General features: G+C 36.4%; 4 protein-coding genes across 5 annotated transcripts; 3 read left to right on the top strand and 1 right to left on the bottom strand.

The window, feature by feature from the left end:
- Nucleotides 1-6349: 6349 nt before the first annotated feature.
- On the top strand, nucleotides 6350-8194 carry LOC126629517 (40S ribosomal protein S13-like). Its single transcript, XM_050299585.1, has 5 exons — nucleotides 6350-6483; nucleotides 6576-6648; nucleotides 6722-6860; nucleotides 7280-7466; nucleotides 7899-8194. The coding sequence occupies exons 1-5, from the start codon at nucleotides 6461-6463 to the stop codon at nucleotides 7930-7932; spliced, it is 456 nt and encodes a 151-aa protein (XP_050155542.1). The 5' UTR covers nucleotides 6350-6460; the 3' UTR covers nucleotides 7933-8194.
- Nucleotides 8195-9437: 1243 nt separating this feature from the next.
- Nucleotides 9438-12018, top strand: LOC126629515 (chloride conductance regulatory protein ICln-like). Of its 2 annotated transcripts, none has more exons than XM_050299582.1 (8): nucleotides 9438-9603; nucleotides 10044-10243; nucleotides 10410-10533; nucleotides 10989-11103; nucleotides 11198-11257; nucleotides 11372-11431; nucleotides 11546-11637; nucleotides 11717-12018. In XM_050299582.1, exons 2-8 carry the CDS (start codon nucleotides 10074-10076, stop codon nucleotides 11786-11788), a joined length of 693 nt encoding a protein of 230 aa, XP_050155539.1. In that variant the 5' UTR covers nucleotides 9438-9603; nucleotides 10044-10073; the 3' UTR covers nucleotides 11789-12018. The 2 variants fall into 2 exon arrangements, with proteins under 2 accessions (XP_050155539.1, XP_050155540.1); XM_050299583.1 differs by having other exon boundaries at nucleotides 9439-9603; nucleotides 10049-10243.
- A 2094-nt stretch (nucleotides 12019-14112) lies between these two features.
- Nucleotides 14113-15832, top strand: LOC126629519 (40S ribosomal protein S20-2). The gene is made up of 4 exons (XM_050299586.1): nucleotides 14113-14274; nucleotides 14431-14567; nucleotides 15266-15379; nucleotides 15485-15832. The coding sequence occupies exons 2-4, from the start codon at nucleotides 14456-14458 to the stop codon at nucleotides 15625-15627; spliced, it is 369 nt and encodes a 122-aa protein (XP_050155543.1). The 5' UTR covers nucleotides 14113-14274; nucleotides 14431-14455; the 3' UTR covers nucleotides 15628-15832.
- A 327-nt stretch (nucleotides 15833-16159) lies between these two features.
- On the bottom strand, nucleotides 16160-17869 carry LOC126629511 (UDP-glucuronate 4-epimerase 4-like). Its single transcript, XM_050299575.1, has one exon. The coding sequence runs from the start codon at nucleotides 17487-17489 to the stop codon at nucleotides 16266-16268; it is 1224 nt and encodes a 407-aa protein (XP_050155532.1). The 5' UTR covers nucleotides 17490-17869; the 3' UTR covers nucleotides 16160-16265.
- Nucleotides 17870-19859: the final 1990 nt, after the last annotated feature.

Below are 19859 nucleotides of genomic sequence, written 5' to 3'. Positions count from 1 at the left end.
AGTGTGCTAAAAGCTGTGAGGAATTCAGAAACAGAGGAATATAGAAGAGAGAATGACTGAGTGTGGGCCGTTAGATTAGTTCACTGTTGATTGCGGGAGTACAGGAGCAGGTGTATGTGCAGTTACATGGTAGCACTACTATGTTCAGTTTAGAGCCCATGTGAAGTGTGACCGGGAAACTATGCTCTACCGGTAACTCCATATTTACAAACATACGACAAATGTCATTTTTATTTATTTTTTATTTTTAATAAACAATATTATCAATATTAGAGAAATATTGAACTTAATTTTAAAATAAATTAGTAATAATATGATTCAAATTTAAATTTAATAGTACTAAGTGGCAGTAATTGAAAGAAAAATTAATTGTTCAAATTTGAAAAGAAAAAAAAATTATAAAGTAGGCCAATCAAATATGAAAAATGAGAAAAAAGAGGTAAAATATTTGTTCAAATTTAAGGAAAATATTATATAAGTGGGGTCTACGTTTCGCAGCCTTACGTCCGCCACGTGGTCGCCTACATGTGGTGAGCTACGGCAGGATTGACCGGTTAAGACTCTGTCGTCCTATACACGGAGATACTCCCGCACAAGTACGCAGTTCGAATTCAAAACGTACGAATCACATGCATCAAACCACACAGTAAACCCATACATGTTCATCATCTGATTGGTCCAAACTTAACAAACAATCACTATATCCCCACGTGTCCCGTGCTCAATGGATCGAACTGTGTCCGAATCAAAATTCAAATAACATATTTTCTTTTTAAACAAATGATACTATTTACATTAATAAATCATAAAATGGGTTAAGCTTTACAATAAGCAATAGGTTATCTATGTTAATATGGTTTAACTTCGCTTTTAGCGAAAATCGAATTTAAAATATCTTACTTACAAATAAAATAAAATATTATTAAACAGCAATATTAAAATAAAAAAAAACAAAATTCTAATAACATATTGACTGGGATTTGATCGGTTGGGAAAGTGGGATTGGTTGCTTATTTATTGTTTGGTAAGGTTGTCTTCTTTGTATGGTTAGAGAAATTTTTTGTTGTGACGGAAATATAGATGATATATCATTGACATTTTTATGTAAGTGATGAAAATTTTTAATTTTTAAATTATTAATATTTTAACTCATATAACCTACTATTTATATAAGGACACGTAATGTACCATCTCGTATGAAAGTCACACTAAAAAATCTCTCGGTTGGTTGTGCCTGCCATGCCAGAAATTCTGACACCACACTGCTGCCTTGCCTTCAGTCCAATGTCCATTAGTTCCTGTCTTAGCTAAAATAATTTTTATTCCCCTTTGTTATTTTCTTATTTGTTTCCTTTTGATTTGAATTGTTTCACGCATTTACGATATACGGGTTACCAGTAACTTTCTCATTCGGGCTTTTTTGGTATTTTGCAACGTCGCTTGACAGAACTGTCAAATTTATTCTTGACATTTTAGAGATTCACTTCGCAGAAAATCACATAAATCGTCAATTGAAAGTTTAATTTTTCACTTGAAGTTGTCAAAAGTTTGAAGTTCGTTTGGATGTGCTTTTAAAATAACTGAAAATAACTGAAAACACTTTTGATTAAACTTTTTTTTTAACCAATCCTTAGTTAAAATGAAAGTAAATTCTGAAAAAGCACTTAAAGTGTTTCCTATAATAAGCAGATAACTAGTGCTTCTTACAAAAAAACATTTTCCCTAAAAGAGCTTTCAGTTATTCTAAAAGTACATTCAAACGAACCCTTAGTGTTTAAGTGAGAAATATAATCCGCCTGTTTAATTTGATAGCTTTTAAATAATTGAACGATTTTAAGTGTAGTAGAGTTTTTGTAAAGATGATTTGAACCACTTATTTTATAAGTCACATGACTTAAAAAATAGATGATTTAAATCATTATCGAGCATTATAAAATGAGAAAGACAACCGAGAATGTCCAAATGAGAATATCTCTAGGATTCCCCTTACGATTTTAACCCGATGTTCAAATTTTAAAAATATTGTTTTACTCATTCGTAAATGATAATGATTTACATATAGCATCATAGGAAAGTTCGGGGTTTCCCATTTGCTCCTATTAGAGGCGGGTTTCCCATTTGCTTGAAAGTCTCCATTCCATGGAAATAGCCATCATTTTACTTGTAAACAATAAGTAGCGATAGTGACATTCCATATTGCATGTTTTATTACAACTTTTTCTATACTCATATGAAAAACATAAAACTTGGCATAAAACCGAACACAATAGCACTTTAAGATTCATACAGCCGGCCCATTTTGTGAGATGAGAATGATCAATTTTGTGAGGCATAGAGATAATAGGATGGTCCAACTACAATAATATATGATGTATTGGTCCCCAAAAGGTTGTCATTTGCTCTTCATTGACTGATAATAGTACGTTTCCTCTCCCTTTTCTTGAGGGAGATTGCCGCCAGCCATGCAGTATTGTGGAAGTGGAAGGATCATTTTCTGATCGGAATATATAACGATCACATGCATTTCCAAAATTTGAAAAGTTTCATGGGAGAGGGTTCATATGTTTAAAAACCAAGTCAAAAGGGATTTATTTGGTTCCCTTTAGTTGAAAAGTTGTCTTTCAACTTCCGCCAAAGTATTCGAAAAGCACTTCTATTTATTAAGGCTCAAACTTTGGCTTGGAAAACCCGTAAAATGCTTTTGTTCTGGAAAAACGCATGCATGAAATGCTTGTGCTATAAAAAAATGGATTTTTTAAACGGTGTAAAAGCTAAGCTACACCAAACAAGAAGGAAATACCTGTTTAATGATAAAATCCAGCCTTACTTGTTGAGGAAAAAATGGTATATGTAGATATATCGTAACGTGATTGTATTTAGCTCATCGTTTAATTTGATCACGTAATAAGCGAGATACTTAAACAAGACAATATTTCCCTGTCTTTCTTGTAATGACATACAATATAGAAACCGCATTGGTTTAGGGACAATGGGTTGGTTGGTATGTACGAGATGTTGTTGTCTTTTGCTTGTAATTTGGTGAAAGCAATCGATCAATTGGTGTTGGTGAACACAGGACTACACTCGCTACCTTAGTAACCAATATTTTGAAAACCCCAACATAATCTAACATGGACTTCTCAGATACAGAGTTCCAGACCTTCGATACTTGAGATTGGAATATCTAGATCTACACGGAAAGCCCTTATTTAACATAAGAGTAATGCTAAAAGGATTCTTTAAAAAAACAGGACTCTTTATAGACTCGCTGTCATCTCATGTTTTTTATACAATATTTTATAACGTTGACACGGGAACTAACGTTAAATTGTGAGGTGACAGAGAGTCCATATAGAGTTCTATTTCTGTAAGAGTCCCTTTAGCATTTCTACATATATATACACACACACAACTTTTTAGCTAAAATGGTCTCTGAGATTGACGTAACTCTTCACTTTGGTCCCTGAGGTTTGAAATCGATAAAAGTGGTTGCTGAGTTTGTCCACCGTCAATCATTTTGTTCCTTCATTGAAAAATCTATGTTAAATAAGGACCAAAATGACAAAATTACACTCAATTTAATAAACAATGGGCTAAAATTATTTGACAAAAATTAAGAGTATTTTTGCCATTTTATCCTTATTTAACGAAGATTTGTCACAGAAAAATCAAAATGATTGATGGTGGGTAAACTCAAAGATCAATTCTATCGAATATCAGATATCAAAGTAAAGAGTTATGTCAATCTCAAATATGATTTTGACTAAAAAGCCTATATATATTATGGTTGGTTATGGCACACACACTCGCCAAAAAAGGAAGGTTCGTCACGGCATTTTATTAAAAATGTACAGTGCTGCTTTTTAGGTCTCAATCTTGGCGTCGTGCATGCAGTAGTGGTGTGGTGCTGGGGCTGTGGAAAAGGTTGGTTTCTTGACAATGCATGCATATGGTAAAGGGATGGAAGTATTTGTTAATTATAAATGTGCTTTGGAAAATTGATTCTCTGTCTCCATAAACTATCCTTATCATGCATGAAACTTTTCCAAGTTCCTTTGCAGAGGGACAAGGCATCTCTTAATACTTGATAGGATAGTGCTAATGGCATGCATGCACGAAGTCACTTTTTTCCTCACCTTATTCGTTTTTATTTTCATCTCTTTAGTTATAGGCTCGTTTGAAGTGTTCTTAAAATGGTTAAAATCGTTTTTGATAAAATGTTTTTGGATTTCAATCTTTAATAAAAATACAAATGAAACCTGAAAAATCATTTGAAGTATGTAATTCCTACAAGAAGCACATAATTGTTGCTTCAAGTGCTTTTGAAACTAAAAAATATTTTCCCTAAAAACGCTTATAATCATTTTAAAAGCGCTTCCAAATAAACCTCTAGTTATGCAGTGACCACATTCCCATATCCTTAACTTGGTTCAGTGATGGCTTTAATATGGTTTATACTTGTTTCGTTTGTGGTCTTTACATGAAATCTATACTCATAGCATCATCCTTGTGATTGTATAGTACCTGTGTAAGGTTTTACTCTCTGTGTTTGTGCAAGTTCACACTAAATCAATATGTAAGTCACTTGAAAAAACACATCCATACGACACCTTGGATTCAAAGGCATACCAAATCCATTTCATTAGGGTTTGTTCATCAAATCAAGCATTTCTTTTGAAGATTTATAGTAAATTAGGGTCAACGTCGAAATGAAGAGCATCTCTTTTTCTTAGGACATCCGACATGTCTATGGAGAATAAAGGTGTACATTATATGCCAATGGCCCAGCCAGGTATACATATGATATGCCTATCCCCACACTTTAAAAAAAATTGAAAATCAAATCCTTTGCAAAGCTGGCTCAGAGGCGAGGCGAACAAATATATGTTTAGTTTTTTTTTTTTTTTTTTTTTTAATATCATAAATTGCATTCTCGATAAATAAAGAAGAGGGGTCTAGTAGTATTCATCTTTACTTGTAAGTATGAGGTTTTAAGTTCGGTTCTCGCCAAAGGCAAATTTGAACCACATTATTGCTAATCCATTATAAGGCTAAGTCTACCCCCTCTCTCTTGGTGTAGATAATATCATTTGTTCAAAAAAAAATATTAGAATACTTCATTGCATTTTTGTCTGAAGCCTCAATTTTTAAATAATTTGTTTCTTCAAATTTACAACCAATTGCATTATTACACTTAATGTATCGAGCCATTTTTGCACACTGAAAATTTTCTCTAATTTTCATGCTCTGTCCCCTTTTAGGTATACGCTAATCAAATTGCACCACTCATCACTTACGATCCAGTAGTTTAAAAAGAGACCCAAAAAATAATGCGTTTTGAGCACAACTTGTGTTCTAATGGTCTCTCCGTAATCATGCAAGACAAGCTAAATGATTGCATATGACATGATTTTTCCCAAATTTAAAAAACATGAAAATTGAGTCACCCGAATGACAATTTCAAAAAGTTGTGGTTTTCTGTTCGTGGGTGGCTTTTTAATCGGCATAGTTGGCCTTTAAATTTGCTTTTATGGACTCCTTTTAATCCAACAGGGTATCGATACCTTTAGCTTTGTTGATTTGGTGCACCTTCCCCAGCCTCCATGTTAGGTGCTAAAAAGATGCCGAGCTTTTCTATTGCCGCACAAACATGGCCCAAGCAACGAAGGTTGTTGTTTGGGGTTTTTGACCCTTGACTATTTCAATTAAATTGAGCTAATGTTTTTTTATCGGTGTTTAGTGAACTTATAAACGTTGAGATTGAACTTATTAAATTGGACAACAGCCTACATCATATGTGGTAGTCATGTTTTTTTAATTACATTGGATTAGCGGCCTTAAATTCCCTTGTGTCGATGTGGTAACCTCCCTCCCCCGGGCTTAGGGTTCCAAAATGACACCTTTTGTTGACCCTTGTCACCTTCCTTAACAATCCCTCAAGCTTCTATGCTTTCCTTATAGAACTCGTCAGGTTGACCCTGAATGTCGAATTCTATGGTTGAGGGGGATTACATATTTTTTTTGTTTTGAAAAAATGATATTATCTACACTAATGAACTAACAATAATACTATCACACACTAGACACGTCGTAGCTCAATGTCTCTCATTTAGAAGGTAGTGATACTTTATAGAACTGACTTGAACTCAATTCCGATCGTTTCCCAATCTTAGACACCAAACGATCCCTAGCAACTAATTTTGTTGTTGTCTTCTTTTGTTGGGCCTGGCCCAATGTGTGATCAAACCCAAACCGATGAACAATTTAGGCCTTTCTTATCAGAGCTTGGTTCAGAGCCCATTAGGCCTTTTCTATTGGGGCACGGGTCGAAGTCCAAGCCGGCCTTCATATATAAACAGCTTTAAGAAAATGCCTCATCTCTGAAAAACCAGCGGAATCATTTGGCGCCGTCTCAGAGAACCTAAGCACATAGCCAACCGCCGCCTCCGCCTCCGACGCCATGGGTCGCATGCACAGTCATGGGTACGCCTCCTCCTCCCTTCTCTCTCTCTCTCTCTCTCTCTCTCTCTCTCTATAGAAGTATTCGATTTCTTATCTGTTTTGGGGTTTTGCAGAAAGGGAATGTCAGCCTCAGCGCTGCCGTACAAGAGGAGTGCGCCGAGCTGGTTGAAGGTCACTGCTCCAGATGTAAGTAAATCAAAAACCCAAAATTTATATGTAATTATCGATGCTAATTGAGGCGATTATATATATGATTAAGGTGGAGGAGAACATCTGCAAGTTTGCAAAGAAGGGTATGACTCCGTCTCAGATCGGTGTCATTCTCCGTGACTCTCACGGCATTGCGCAGGTTAAGACCGTTACTGGAAGCAAGATCCTGCGTGTTCTCAAGGCTTACGGTATATGCCTCTTTTTGGTTGTAATTTTAATATTATGAATTGTATTGCACTGTTTAGTGTCTTTGGGAATTATATTAGAAATGTTTGGATGTGTAGTGGGAATTGTGGGATTGAAACCCATTATTCTAATTAGCCAAATTACGTAGGTGAAGTGAGTAAGCACTGATTGATTGCTTGATATGTTTTTGCGGATTTTGAACATGGGATTCAAACCCAATTTTGGTTTTAGGATTAGGCTAGCTCAATGTGAAGAGGTTTTCTCTTCCATTTTTCATGTTCTGTGAAAATATGAAGAAGATTAGGAGTTCTTTATGATTATCAAACAGGCCTGTGGTATTGTGTCTTTCAGTTTGCTTCGCACTGACGAAATAGTAGCCTACTTATGTAGATGATACGTAATATTGTTTACTGTTGGTTAGGTCTTGCTCCTGAAATTCCTGAGGATCTGTACCATCTTATCAAGAAGGCAGTTTCAATTAGGAAGCATTTGGAGAGGAATAGGAAGGACAAGGATTCAAAGTTTCGGTTGATTTTGGTGGAGAGCAGGATCCACAGGCTTTCTCGTTACTACAAGAAAACTAAGAAGCTTCCACCCGTCTGGAAATAGTAAGCATTCTTACTCTGTTTCCAACGTATAAATTTCTATGTTTCATTCTAGTATGTTGGTATCATTCCTAACGCCTTGTTGGTATCATTCCTAGCGGCTTGTTACAACTCCTGGTTTCTAGGCCTTGTAGTGTTGGACAAACAGGGCTCTTTGCTTATCAACTGCCAGAGTTATATCTAGTCATAACATGTATTGAAGCCCCCTCGCCTAGAAAGATTTTATCTTAATGTTTAAGATGCATTTGATATTTCTTAGCATCACAAGAATAATTTTATCATTCCCTATCTTTGCAAAAACGGATACATAATTGAAGTACGCAATACATATTGTCTCTTCTTTGCATATCTGCCAGCCGACGTTTAGGGTTTATTGTCTGCAGTTTTGTTTTCTGTTTCTATACAACAATTTACGAATTCTCTTTTGTTTTACAGCGAGTCAACCACTGCCAGCACTCTTGTTGCTTAGGTTGGTTTTGCAACTTGCTACCGCTGTGCGATTAGCTTGGGTTGATGAGGTATACTTCGGAAAGCCAAAAAGGAAGATGTTGGTATTGTGTGTCTCCATGTTTCGAACTTGTAGACCCTTTAGCTATTGAAAATTTTGGTATTCATACATGTAAGGAAAGAGAATCCTAGGGCCTTATGTTTCGGCATTGCATGTTTTATTTGAGGTTGATGTTTTCGAGAGTTATATTTAGCATTGCAATTTATCGTGCTTACATTTGCAAGCCTTGATGTTACTTTTTGCAAGAATGAAACTGCGCTCGTTATGTTAGCTGAAAACAGAGATGGCCACAATGCTTACTTGCTTAAGGTCGAAACCATCCATCGTCTGCACTTCTTGAACGAACCTAACTTAAGTCAGAGATTCTTAGCTATACCTGTTTCAACACCGGGGACCATAAAATCGATTACAACTGATTACAAGGCAAATTCTCTCCAACTTGCTCAACTCTGCCTCAAATTGTAGAGTAATGCTATTCTTATCACAATTTTATATCTTTACCGCATTTGAGTTGGACAAGTTACATCATTTAATTTCAATTATCTTATTAATTAAAACACTTTAATAAGGAAAATTGCAGACTTTAAGATCTCCCTATGGCGTTATTAGCTTAATTGGGTATGAACCCTAATCCGATAGACAAATTTGATTTTGACTCCTAATTCGCATGAAAGCTAATACACATTACTTAATGAAATAATCAGCTGAAATCCTTCTTTTAAACCACAAAAAAAATTATTTTGAAAAGAAAAAAAAATCACGAGATGAACAACCATAGAGTACCAATGAAGATTAGAGATAGAAATACTTGAAGGCGAATGAGGATTGGGGCTACAAGGATGGAGGATTGGGGATATAGGGCATGAGTCTGGAGATAGAAATCAATGGTGATTATGGTATACGAGTAAATTCTATAAAGGTTGACCATGAAAATGAAAGGGGAAGGAAGAAGCATAATGGAGAGAGGAAGGAAGAATGAGACTCCTCGTATACCACAATCATCATTTAATTAACAATTTTTTTTATTAATTATTGATTAACATTTTGAAATTAAATGCTAATTAATTTAGATGATGTGGCTGTCCACATCAGATGCCACCTAAGATAGTATACAATTATGGTACAAAAACATGGTAAGAATAACATTAGTAATAGATTTGTTAAATGTCGTGAAATAAAACCGCAATTAGTTTTTGTGGTGGTGCGTTAAGTTGGACCACATAGCTAGAGTAGATGTGGTCTCCTATACATCCGAGTTCGTATTTACTTATGCTAAGTTGGATTAGTTCAAAGTAAAATATAATTACATTAAAATAAAAAGAGACCGCCATTATTAAAAAGAAAAAACAAAAAAAATAGTTTGGGCTGAGATAAGTAGTAGCCCGAGCCGGTTTCAACGGTTCAACACCCCAACTTGAACCCAAAAGCCCACACCGCTTAAAAAATGGCGTTTCTTCTTTTTTGGGCTGAAAAAAAGAAAAGAAAAGAAAATGGCGGTTTAAACCCCTGAAGGAAAAGAAACAAACAATTAGTAAAACCCTAGAAAACCAAAGAAGGCGAAGTCAGTGTCTCTTCTCTTCCCCAGTGCTTGCACGTTTTGTAGCAGATAGAAGAGAAAGAAGAAGAACCCAGGTACCAAATCCTGCTCACCCTTTTTTTCTATTGAATTGCATCTTCCTCTATATTTTTCTGCTTAATTTATCTTCTTTATTTTTTCTCCTGTAAATCGGTTTGTATTGCCGTTCATCGTCAGATTATTTGACAAATTTTCGACCGTTGGCGTTCGATAACTTTATCGATATTCTTCTGCTTGAGCTAGTCGTTTGTTTCCTGAGAAAATTGTTGGAAAATATAAGAATTAAATTGCCCCTTTTTACCTGGCTTGGCCCTCACACTTAATTGGTTAACTTACAATGCTCATGTAGGTTGCAAATTAGTTTGTTTAAGTGAATTAATGACTATTAAGTGTTTGTGTGTGTATATATATATATATATGTATATGTATGACAGTTTATTTGAGCAATTTTGTGACCGTGGGTTGTCTATAAACATCAATTTTTGTTTTGAAAAAGAAAAGGAAGAGACCCGAGTCAGCGAGCAGAATGGTGGCAGGGCTTAAAGAATTCACTGCCAGAGTTGAAAGAAACGGTGTTTATGAACCAGTTCTGGATGCAGAGAACGGTGAGGAGCTGATGCGCGTTCAGCCTGGTGTTTGTATTGTCCTCGGTAATCGACCCCCTGAGTCCCCGGGCACCCTCTACATCTCCACCAAGTACGCCGTGCTCTCTCGTGATGTTATTTATTTATGTTTAGGTGAATTTCAGGGGATGGAATTGCGAGAGTAAAGAAAAACAATATTTGAAGGGACTTGTAAACATTTTTATCCTTTACAAAATTAGAATCCAATCGAGCATTTGGCTTTGATTTTGATTTTGCAGGCAAGTGGTTTGGTTGAGTGACGTTGATAGGGAGAAGGGTTATGCTGTGGACTTCTTGTCTATATCACTGCACGCTGTGTCCAGAGACCCGGAGGCCTACACCTCTCCTTGTATTTACACTCAGGTATATGCCTTCTTCGTTATTGCACTCCCGCAGCAATTTGGGGTTGGTTATCTTTTCTGACATGTACTTCGTCGAAACTGTTTTATTGTGTGGTGTGAACTTAACTTTGTAAGGCAATTTTGTGCTCTTCTCTGGCACCTTTTAGTATATATCTATTGTACACAGTATAAAGGCGAGCAGCCCTTATAGCAATAGCAAACGGCCTACTAATAGCCCTCTTTTTTCCCCCGGAAAATATAGTTTTTTTTTTCGGGTGTCTCAGAGCGTGGTGAACATAGGTTCTGACAGTAACTACGGTGTTTTTGGCGAATCACTTGCTTATTTTTGTATCCAGGGTTTGTGTCTCTTTATCATATGGTCAAAGTCTCGGACTAATCTTTAACGTCAATATGTTATTTCAAAGTTTTTGGCCTTTTTGTGCACCGTATCTCTGATTAGAGTTTTTAACTTTATAGATTGAAACTGAGGATGACGAGGACGAGTCTGACGGTTCCGATTCAGAATCCAATGGTGTCTTAGATTTATCCAAGATCACAGAAATGAGACTTGTTCCTTCAGATCCTAACCAATGTATATATATCTCTCTCCCTCTGTACTTTGTTGAATTTTCTTGTTAGAATTTTTCTGGTGAAGAGTAACTAGCTTGTTATTTATTGTGTGGCAGTGGATTCTCTGTTTGAGGTGTTTTGTGAGTGTGCGGAGCTTAATCCTGAACCAATTGAAGGTTAGTACGATTTCTTCATACCCTGGTTATTTTCTTTAACATTTTTGTGATATTTGTTATGTTTGATTCATGAGTTGTTCCCTGATAGTATACTTTTGATCTGCCTTTCTTTAGAAGGGGAAGAAGAGCATAACTGGATTTTTAGTGCCGATCAGTTGGAAGACGAGGCAGTTGGTATGTGATGCACCATGGAACATTTATATCGTCATGTATCAATACGTGTAAAAATAAATATGAAATCTTCTATCATGTATGACGTCTTTGTTTTGAATGTGGCGGTATTTTCAGGGGACGATTCTGAGTGGCCTGTTCCTCAAAATCTTTCAAACCCAATTGGTCAATCTAACGGGGATCATGACCTAGCTCGTACTGTGCTTGAGGTAAGCCTGTGAATATCCACTTAATGCTTGCTGTGGAGTTGGCATATTTGTATTGATCACGTTTACATCTTCTTTGCAGCTTCAGATCAACGATCAGCGCTTTGAGGATGCCGAAGAAATGGAGCATGAGAGCGACAGTGATCGCCATTAATTTTCATTTGCCTTTCAATGTTTCATCTCGTTCAAGTGCTGCCTTCACCCCCCGCCTCGCTTTCTTGTTGTGCACTCAAATATTGCTGTATATGCGAACAAATTGTCGTAACTCTGTTAGTTCGTGACACAAAGTGGATTAGGGAATTTGTGACTAGTACCTTGACGCCTTTCGGTGTAGTCTATGTGCTACTTTTGTGGTATCTTTATGGAAAGTTAACCATTAATTTCTTTGGTTTTTCTTTCTCTGTTAGTATATTTGAAATTTTAGTTTGTCAACTAAAAAGCAATTAAATTTAGTAGAATACACGTGACATGAGTAGAAGTTCGAAGGATGAAATGAGAAGACAAATAAACACTTGTACAGTGGGAATGTTGTGGTGTATCTTGAGGTTAAGCAAAAAACTTATGAACGCTTATATGTGCGTGTTTGTTTTTGACTTTTGAGCATTGTTGTAATACATTTTGTTTGTAGGTAAGTTTCTCTCTAAACCGAATGGCTAATTAATAATAAAATTATAAAAAATTGAATAAGGTTAAAACTTGAAGTAACACCACAACAACATTAACATACCAATAAGCATAAATATAGATGAGGAAGTCTAAGTAACCCAAACCCATCACTCACCATGGATGTTTTGATGTAGATGCCTCAATTTTTAAATCAAGGGACGTTTTGATGTAGATGCCTTAATTTTTAAATCAAGCATTTGTATCTTTTTAAGAATTTTGATCAAATATTCTTTTATTAATTTCTAATAAAAAATTACGATTTTTCATTATATTTAATTCACCAATTAATTCAAAAAGTAATTACTATCACAAAATTTCTAAAATCTATTATTAGATAAATAGTATCTTATAACAGTTTGTTTGAAAATAAATTTTTTGTTACTTAAATAAAAAATATTTTAAAAATTCTAAAAACACAACAACAATCCTATTCACTTTTAATTATGAGAAATGACATATTCATGCACATATATATAAATATGATGTACCAATGTATTTTGGTACGTTATAAAATATTAATTTTGGTATGTTATGTAATTCTTTATTGGTACATACCAAATTACTAATACACTTTGTTATCTTAATTTTTATACGTACAAAGTTATGATACGTTATGTATAATCCTAAAAAAAATCATATTAAACATATTCTATCAATCCTCAATAATGAATTATTAAAATAAGGACACATTATACAAAAACGAAAAAAAGGGAAATCCTTGTTCACGCAGGTTTCTCAGTGAAATGTTAGACAATTTAAAATTAGGAGTAATTAGGTTTTCATCCTTATTTTTACTACTCTATTGATTAAAACCTTATTACTTTTCAATTTTTGATCAAGGTCCTTTGTATTAATAATATCATTAATTATTTCAATAATAAAATATTTTTTATTTCTAAATATATTCATTTAATATTAAAAATATTACAATTAGTATATTTATATTTATGGCTAAATTTTTTATCATATATTTTTATTTTTAGTTGGTACCCATTTTTAATTTGCAACCCTTTTTTAATTTGTACCAATTTTCCTTTCAGTTTTAATTTGTACCCATATATTAATTTCTTTTTGTGCCCATATTTTTTAAAGTTTTATTTGTATTGTACCCATATTTTTTTATTTATTTGTACCCATTTTTATTTTTGCTAAATGTACCCATTTTGAAGAATGTACCCATGTTTTGATACAATAATTTTTTGGTTATTTTTTATGAATGTACCCATGTTTACACACACACACACAATAGTATATTTATATTTTAATATTTTTAATCACACAAATTATGGTTTTTTATTTAAAATCTCATTACTATAAACAACTATAAATTTTAATTTTTAATTTAAAAAATATAGTAACGTACATAGAAATAAATTATCAATTAATTTCAGGGACTTGGATCAAAAATTGAAAACCAACAAGGTTTCAGTCAAAGACTATTCATAACTAGGGACCGCATCCAAAGTCTCCCTTAAAATTATTACCCTTTCATTACCAAAGGGTGGCCTAGTGGTTCGAGAAGAATTTCAGACTCGTATTTTACATGATACGTTCTGGGTTCTATTCCTACAGTTGGTAAAATCGCACGATGATAGTGGCCATGAGGAGAATGAATAGCCTTTGTGAGTCTTCCCAACCTCTGAAAGGATGCATTGCCATGACAAAACCACCAGTTGGCTTCTTGTTTTTTTTTTTTGTTAAATTATTTCCCTTTTACCAATATATATATATATATATATACATTTTTTCCGTCGCCTTGAAATCCTTGAACTCTAGATTCTATTTTTATTAACAACTCTTATTTTCTTAAAAGTTTATAAAAATTTTGAGTTGGAAATTAGAAAAATGACATAGATAATTATCTCAAACCCTAATAGCCCACCGTATATAATCTCACAAAACACTGCATCTCCTTCCCACCGCTTTGAGAAAGAGACGAGCCGCAGCTCCCGACCTCCTTCCTAAGCCACCCAGGTCCGCTTCTCTATCTCACACAGTTTTTACCTGATTTGTTTGAATTAGTTCTGGCAAACGTGATAGAAATCGAGTAATTTTTGGTGCTATTTCTGATAGTTTTAGTTAAAAAAAAAAATCTGTGATTAATCGTTTCATTGCGCTTTGGATACACAGGAAAGCAAGAGTTAGACTGAAGAAAATGGCGTACGCAGCGATGAAGCCGACCAAACCAGGTCTTGAGGAGTCTCAGGAGCAGATCCACAAGATCAGGATTACTCTTTCTTCCAAGAACGTCAAGAACCTCGAGAAAGGTCTCTCCTTTCGCTAATTTTTTTTTTTTAAATTTATGCCCATTTCAACATAATTTCGTATTATTTGGAACACCTTCTTAATTTGGGAGTAATTATTCGTTTGAAACTGACTAATATGTTAGTGATTACCTTGTTTCTGTTGCCTAAAACCCATTTGATAGCTTTATCTGTTGTTGCAAATTGAAGTTTAGAGAAAATTTTCTTCTAGCTGTTCATATTATATGTTGGGTATATAGTAAGAGTGACCAGTGGGATTTTCTTTTGATATGTTTTAGTTGTCATACCGGAATTGACGTCTTAGTCTCCCGTAATCTTTTGGGTTTTCTGACGGTATAGTAGTCATTCAATTTCGTTCTTCTTTGATTGCGGTGTGACATGGTTGGCTTATCCATTGCTTCTGTATCGAGTTTGTTTATCCATTGTTTCTATATAATTAGAGCGAGCAGTGCAATATTTGTTGAGAATTTGGTTTATCATACCCGAATTGTAGTCTTAGTCTCCCAGAATGTTTTGGGTTTTGTGAGATTGATAGTATTGCAGTCATTAAATTTCAATTTACTTTCGTTGTGGTGGAAGGCGGTTGAAATGGGTTCATGTACCGTTGTTTCTAAGTTAAGTTTGTTTAGACATTAAGCGTTAGGATTTGCTTATATGAGTCTACCTTTAGCCTGTTGGATTGACATCTTTTTTGTTTATAGTTTGCACTGATCTGGTTCGTGGTGCCAAGGACAAGCGCCTCAGGGTGAAGGGACCCGTGAGGATGCCAACCAAGGTTCTGAAAATCACCACCAGGAAGTCCCCTTGTGGTGAAGGTATGCTTCAGTCTGAAATGTTATTCGTTGTTAACTCATGGGTCGTTGAATGTCATTGTTATAACGATGTTTCTGTAACTTCAAATTATGGTTGGTGATTTTCAGGTACCAACACATGGGATAGATTTGAGTTGCGTGTCCACAAGAGGGTTATCGACCTGTTCAGCTCACCAGATGTTGTCAAGCAAATCACTTCCATTACTATTGAACCTGGTGTTGAGGTGGAGGTTACAATCGCCGACTCTTAAACTCTCCCCGATTTCAGCATAGCTTTCCTAGTTATTTGAAAGATAAGCCTGTCTGTTTTACTCTAATTTTGAACTAAGACTCGTAGTGTTTACGATTCTTGAGGTTTTGGTATGGATATGAACATCGGATCATATTTCAATATTTAGTAGAAGTACGTTTTGCAAGAAGCACACATCGTATAAAGACATTGAAATTTTTATTTCAGTTTGTGGGTTTATAATCCTCTAATTTTACGTCTTTAGTCGGCTACTTCCTAAATTATACATTAATCGGTTTCAGCTGTGTTACAATTTGTTTACGTTGAGAGACGAGGCTTAACCTTTCGTTGCTAATGATGACAGTTCCCATGATTAGTGCCTCTTTGACATGAGAACGAGGCATGTCGATGTTATGCGTAATAATTTTGCTAATTAGTCATAAACCAAATTCTGTGGAGTTCCAAAAGATCAAACTTTTGGAATGTGTTAATGCATGGACGTGATTGTTTTTTGCCAGTGTAATAAAGTCATAGTAGTGATTGCTTTTTGTCAGTGTGATAAAGCGCCATACGCGCCACATTATCTTAGTAAAATTGTACATCTCTAACTGGGAAAAAAAAAAAAAACAAGATTAAGACATCGTCAAACAAAATTTACATTTACCAAGCGCTCTTCCAATTGGACTCCGAATAATAATCAAGATACCAGTCCACAAATTTCCTCAACCCCGTCTTCAAATCCGTGGTGGGCACATAACCAAGCTCCCTCCTTGCCAAGCTTACATTAGCATGAGTAAACAAAACGTCTCCGTTTCTCGGCATCGGCACCACTACCTTCTTTGCCTTCACCCCAAGCAACCTCTCCAAAAGCCCCACCACCTCATTAACCGGCACCGGCGAGGTGTTACCGAGATTGAAAACCCTAAGCTGTGCCGGCCTCTCCACCTTGCCTCCACTACCGGTGCTCTTCTCCGCCGTGTCCACCGCAGCCAACAAACCCTTTACGACATCGTCGACGTATGTGAAGTCCCGGGCCACGGACTTATGGCCTGGGCCCTCGAAAACCACAATGGGCTTCCCTCTCAACATGTCTCTAGTAAACGAATAGTACATCATATCGGGCCTGCCCCAAGGCCCATAAACAGTGAAAAACCTCAGCCCAGTAATTGAAAGCCCATATATGTGATTGTACGCGTGTGCTATTTCTTCCCCTGCTTTCTTTGTCGCCGCGTATAAACTCGCCGGTTGGTCGGTACGGTGCGTTTCGGAAAAGGGGACTTTTGAATTGAGGCCGTACACGGAGCTCGATGACGCCCAGATGATCGACGGCTGTGGGTTGGCTGTTTTGCAGGCTTCGAGGAGATTCACGAATCCGGCGATGTTGCTGTGGACGTACGAGGCTGGGTTTCTAAGAGCGTATCGAACGCCGGCCTGGGCGGCCAGGTGGACGACGTGGGTGAATTTCACCGACCGGAAAAGCTTCGCGAGTTTTTCTGAGTCGTTGATGTCGGCTTCCAGTACGAAGATCCCATTGCGGCGGAGGAGATCAGCACGGCGGCGTTTCAGTGTCGGGTCGTAGTACTTGTTGAAGTTGTCGATCCCTACGACGCCGTCGCCGCGTTTTTTGAGAGCGAGGGCGACGTGGGTCCCGACGAATCCGGCGGCGCCGGTGACGAGAACGGAGTGGCCAGTGGTGGAGTTGGCGAGGGGTTTTGCGGACTGGACGACGACGTTTTCCCAGGCGGGAAGGCTGGGGAGGACGCGGCGGTTGGGATTGGAAGAAGGGGTTCGGTGGAAGAAGATGAGGATGGTGAGGAGGATTGCGATCCAGAAGAAGATGAGCTTGGTGATGGAGCAGCGGAGGCGGAATCTGGGTTTGTCCATTGCCGGAAATTTTCTCAGGAAAATTCGGGAGCTCCTTTCTTATGAATGGGTACTAGTTTTCTGGCATTGCTAAATTCCAATGGGAAGGGTTTTGGGGTTTAAATTTGTGAGAATTTGGAAGCAAAAGAATTTGGGGTTTTGAGTTGGAGAGGGATTGGGTTTGTCCTGATCTTTCTTCTTCTCAGTGTTGTACTAGGAGTAAATCTTATAGGGTTTTCTTTTCACTTTTTTGTATTTTGCTTTTGAGTTGGAGGAGTTATCTGAATCGTTGCTATTTGGGTAAAAAGTACTGGGAATCCACCAGAAATTCAGGAAAAAGGAGAATGGAGAGATTGGTGATGGAAAAGCTCAACCTTTCTGTGTGCCCGTGAGAGAGAGAGAGAGAGAGAGAGAGAGAGAGGTGGGAGGGAGGTGGCGTGGTGAGGGGTAGATGGAGGGAAACATAAGTTTTTGGAGGGAAACACGGTTCGTAAAGGAGTTTAATTATAGTTAAACACCAATTAATTAATAATTAAACAAAGAGTGGAACTGTGGAGTAAGAGAAATGGAATTTTAAAGGGAATGGGAATATTGGGATTGCTTGCTACGAAAGATAACACGAGTTAAAGTCAATTGTGTTTGAACATTTTTTTTATAGATTATAATAATTTAAAATTTAATATAATCCGAAGGAAAAATCAAGAACTACATAGAGAAAGTTGATCAAAGAAACACAACTCTCCTATTTTTCTCTCACATATATAATCAATTTAGTTTGTTCATCTTGTTTCTTGGCATGTATATCAAATGGTCAAATATTGGACTACGTCTTTGGTCCGCACGCTCGCACCATGTGACTGTCCGAAAAATATGTGGGTTGGGGGGTGGGGAATCGCCGGAGTTTATGGGTAACTGGGAATGCCACCGAAGGCGGGGTGGGGGATGGCCGGAGTGCATGGGTAAATGGGTTGGTTGATTTTGTATATAGGTCGTATGAGTAAGGTGATCTACTGAATGAACGATATAATTTCTAAAAAAATGGGCTAATCTTGCTCTTATTGGGTGATTCCAGGCTTTCAACCTAATAGCCGAAGGCCCTAATACGAGTGTTAGTTGGGCTAAGACCACACACAAGGGCTTCAGCAATTCATCACGAAATCAGCCCAGTTCTGGTGAACATTAACCTTAGGCATAATCTTTCGCAGAATATATGCACGCATTAATAACTGTGAATATATTTTTGGTAAAGATATTAAGGGAAAATGTGTAAAGATAATGTCATATCATTTGATATTAAAGGTCAGACAGAGTGTACGTTCCCCCACTGAACATTGATCAAGAACATTGATATGTCTTAACTTGATTAATTACTATCTAATTTATTTGTCGACAAGCAACAAATTACTGTCAAATCAACAAATCATGGTTAATTGTGTTCTTTCGGCTCCTTGGTTTTGGTTCTTTCTTACATGATTTCTTCAGCCACTTCTATTTTTCCTTTTAAGAACGAATATATTGGTGTTAGTTAAGCTTTCGGTTCTTTACCTCAAAATCATGAACCAATTTATCTAAAATTGGCAACTGGAATTTTCTAAAGTTCTTCGTCTAAGTAGGTCAAAGATTGAGTATATGGAGTGCAATTTAAATGCGAATAGGGGTTCAAATGAGATAGGATGAGGATTAGAGTTAAAATGTATCAAAGAGCGAATGTTTTCGCTATCTTGCAAAAGAACGGAAAACTGGATGGAATCTCAACGTAGAATACAAGGTGGATGAATGAAGTGGAAGAGCGCATTGGGTGTGTTGTGGTGACAGTCGTATGCCACTAAAACTCAAAGAATTTTGTTTATATGATGACAATATATGATGACAATAAGGCCAGTGCTTTATGGCACAGAATGTTGGTAGTCAAGCATTAACATGTGCAAAAAATGAGTGTAGTGGAGATGAGAATACTCTGTTAGATGTGTGAGCACACAAGAAATGACATAATTAATAACGAGAATATCCAAGGTAAAGTAGTAGTAACCGTAATTTTAGACAAGATGAGATAAAATCGGTTAAGGTGGTATGGGCATGTGAACCGAATATTTATAGAGGCTCAGGACAAAATGAGTAGAGAAAGACTTAAGAAGTCTTGGAAAGAGACTTTAAAAAAAGACATGGAGTACTTCGAGCTAACAGAAAACTTGGCACAAAACTTGAGTGCAGTTGCATTCTAAGATTCATACAGTCAACCCACTTAATGTGATAAGTTTTTGTTGTTGTTGTTTAGTATTGGATTTTCTAATTATAATGAGTCTGTTGCATGGGATCAACTTATATGACACATGAATATTGGCATTTTGGCATTTTAAGTGCAAAGAAACTTATAAATATCATATGTTGTTA

This window comes from Malus sylvestris, chromosome 7 (genome assembly GCF_916048215.2).
Source record: "Malus sylvestris chromosome 7, drMalSylv7.2, whole genome shotgun sequence".
NCBI lineage: Eukaryota > Viridiplantae > Streptophyta > Magnoliopsida > Rosales > Rosaceae > Malus > Malus sylvestris.
This window is presented reverse-complemented; position numbering and strand designations above follow the sequence as displayed.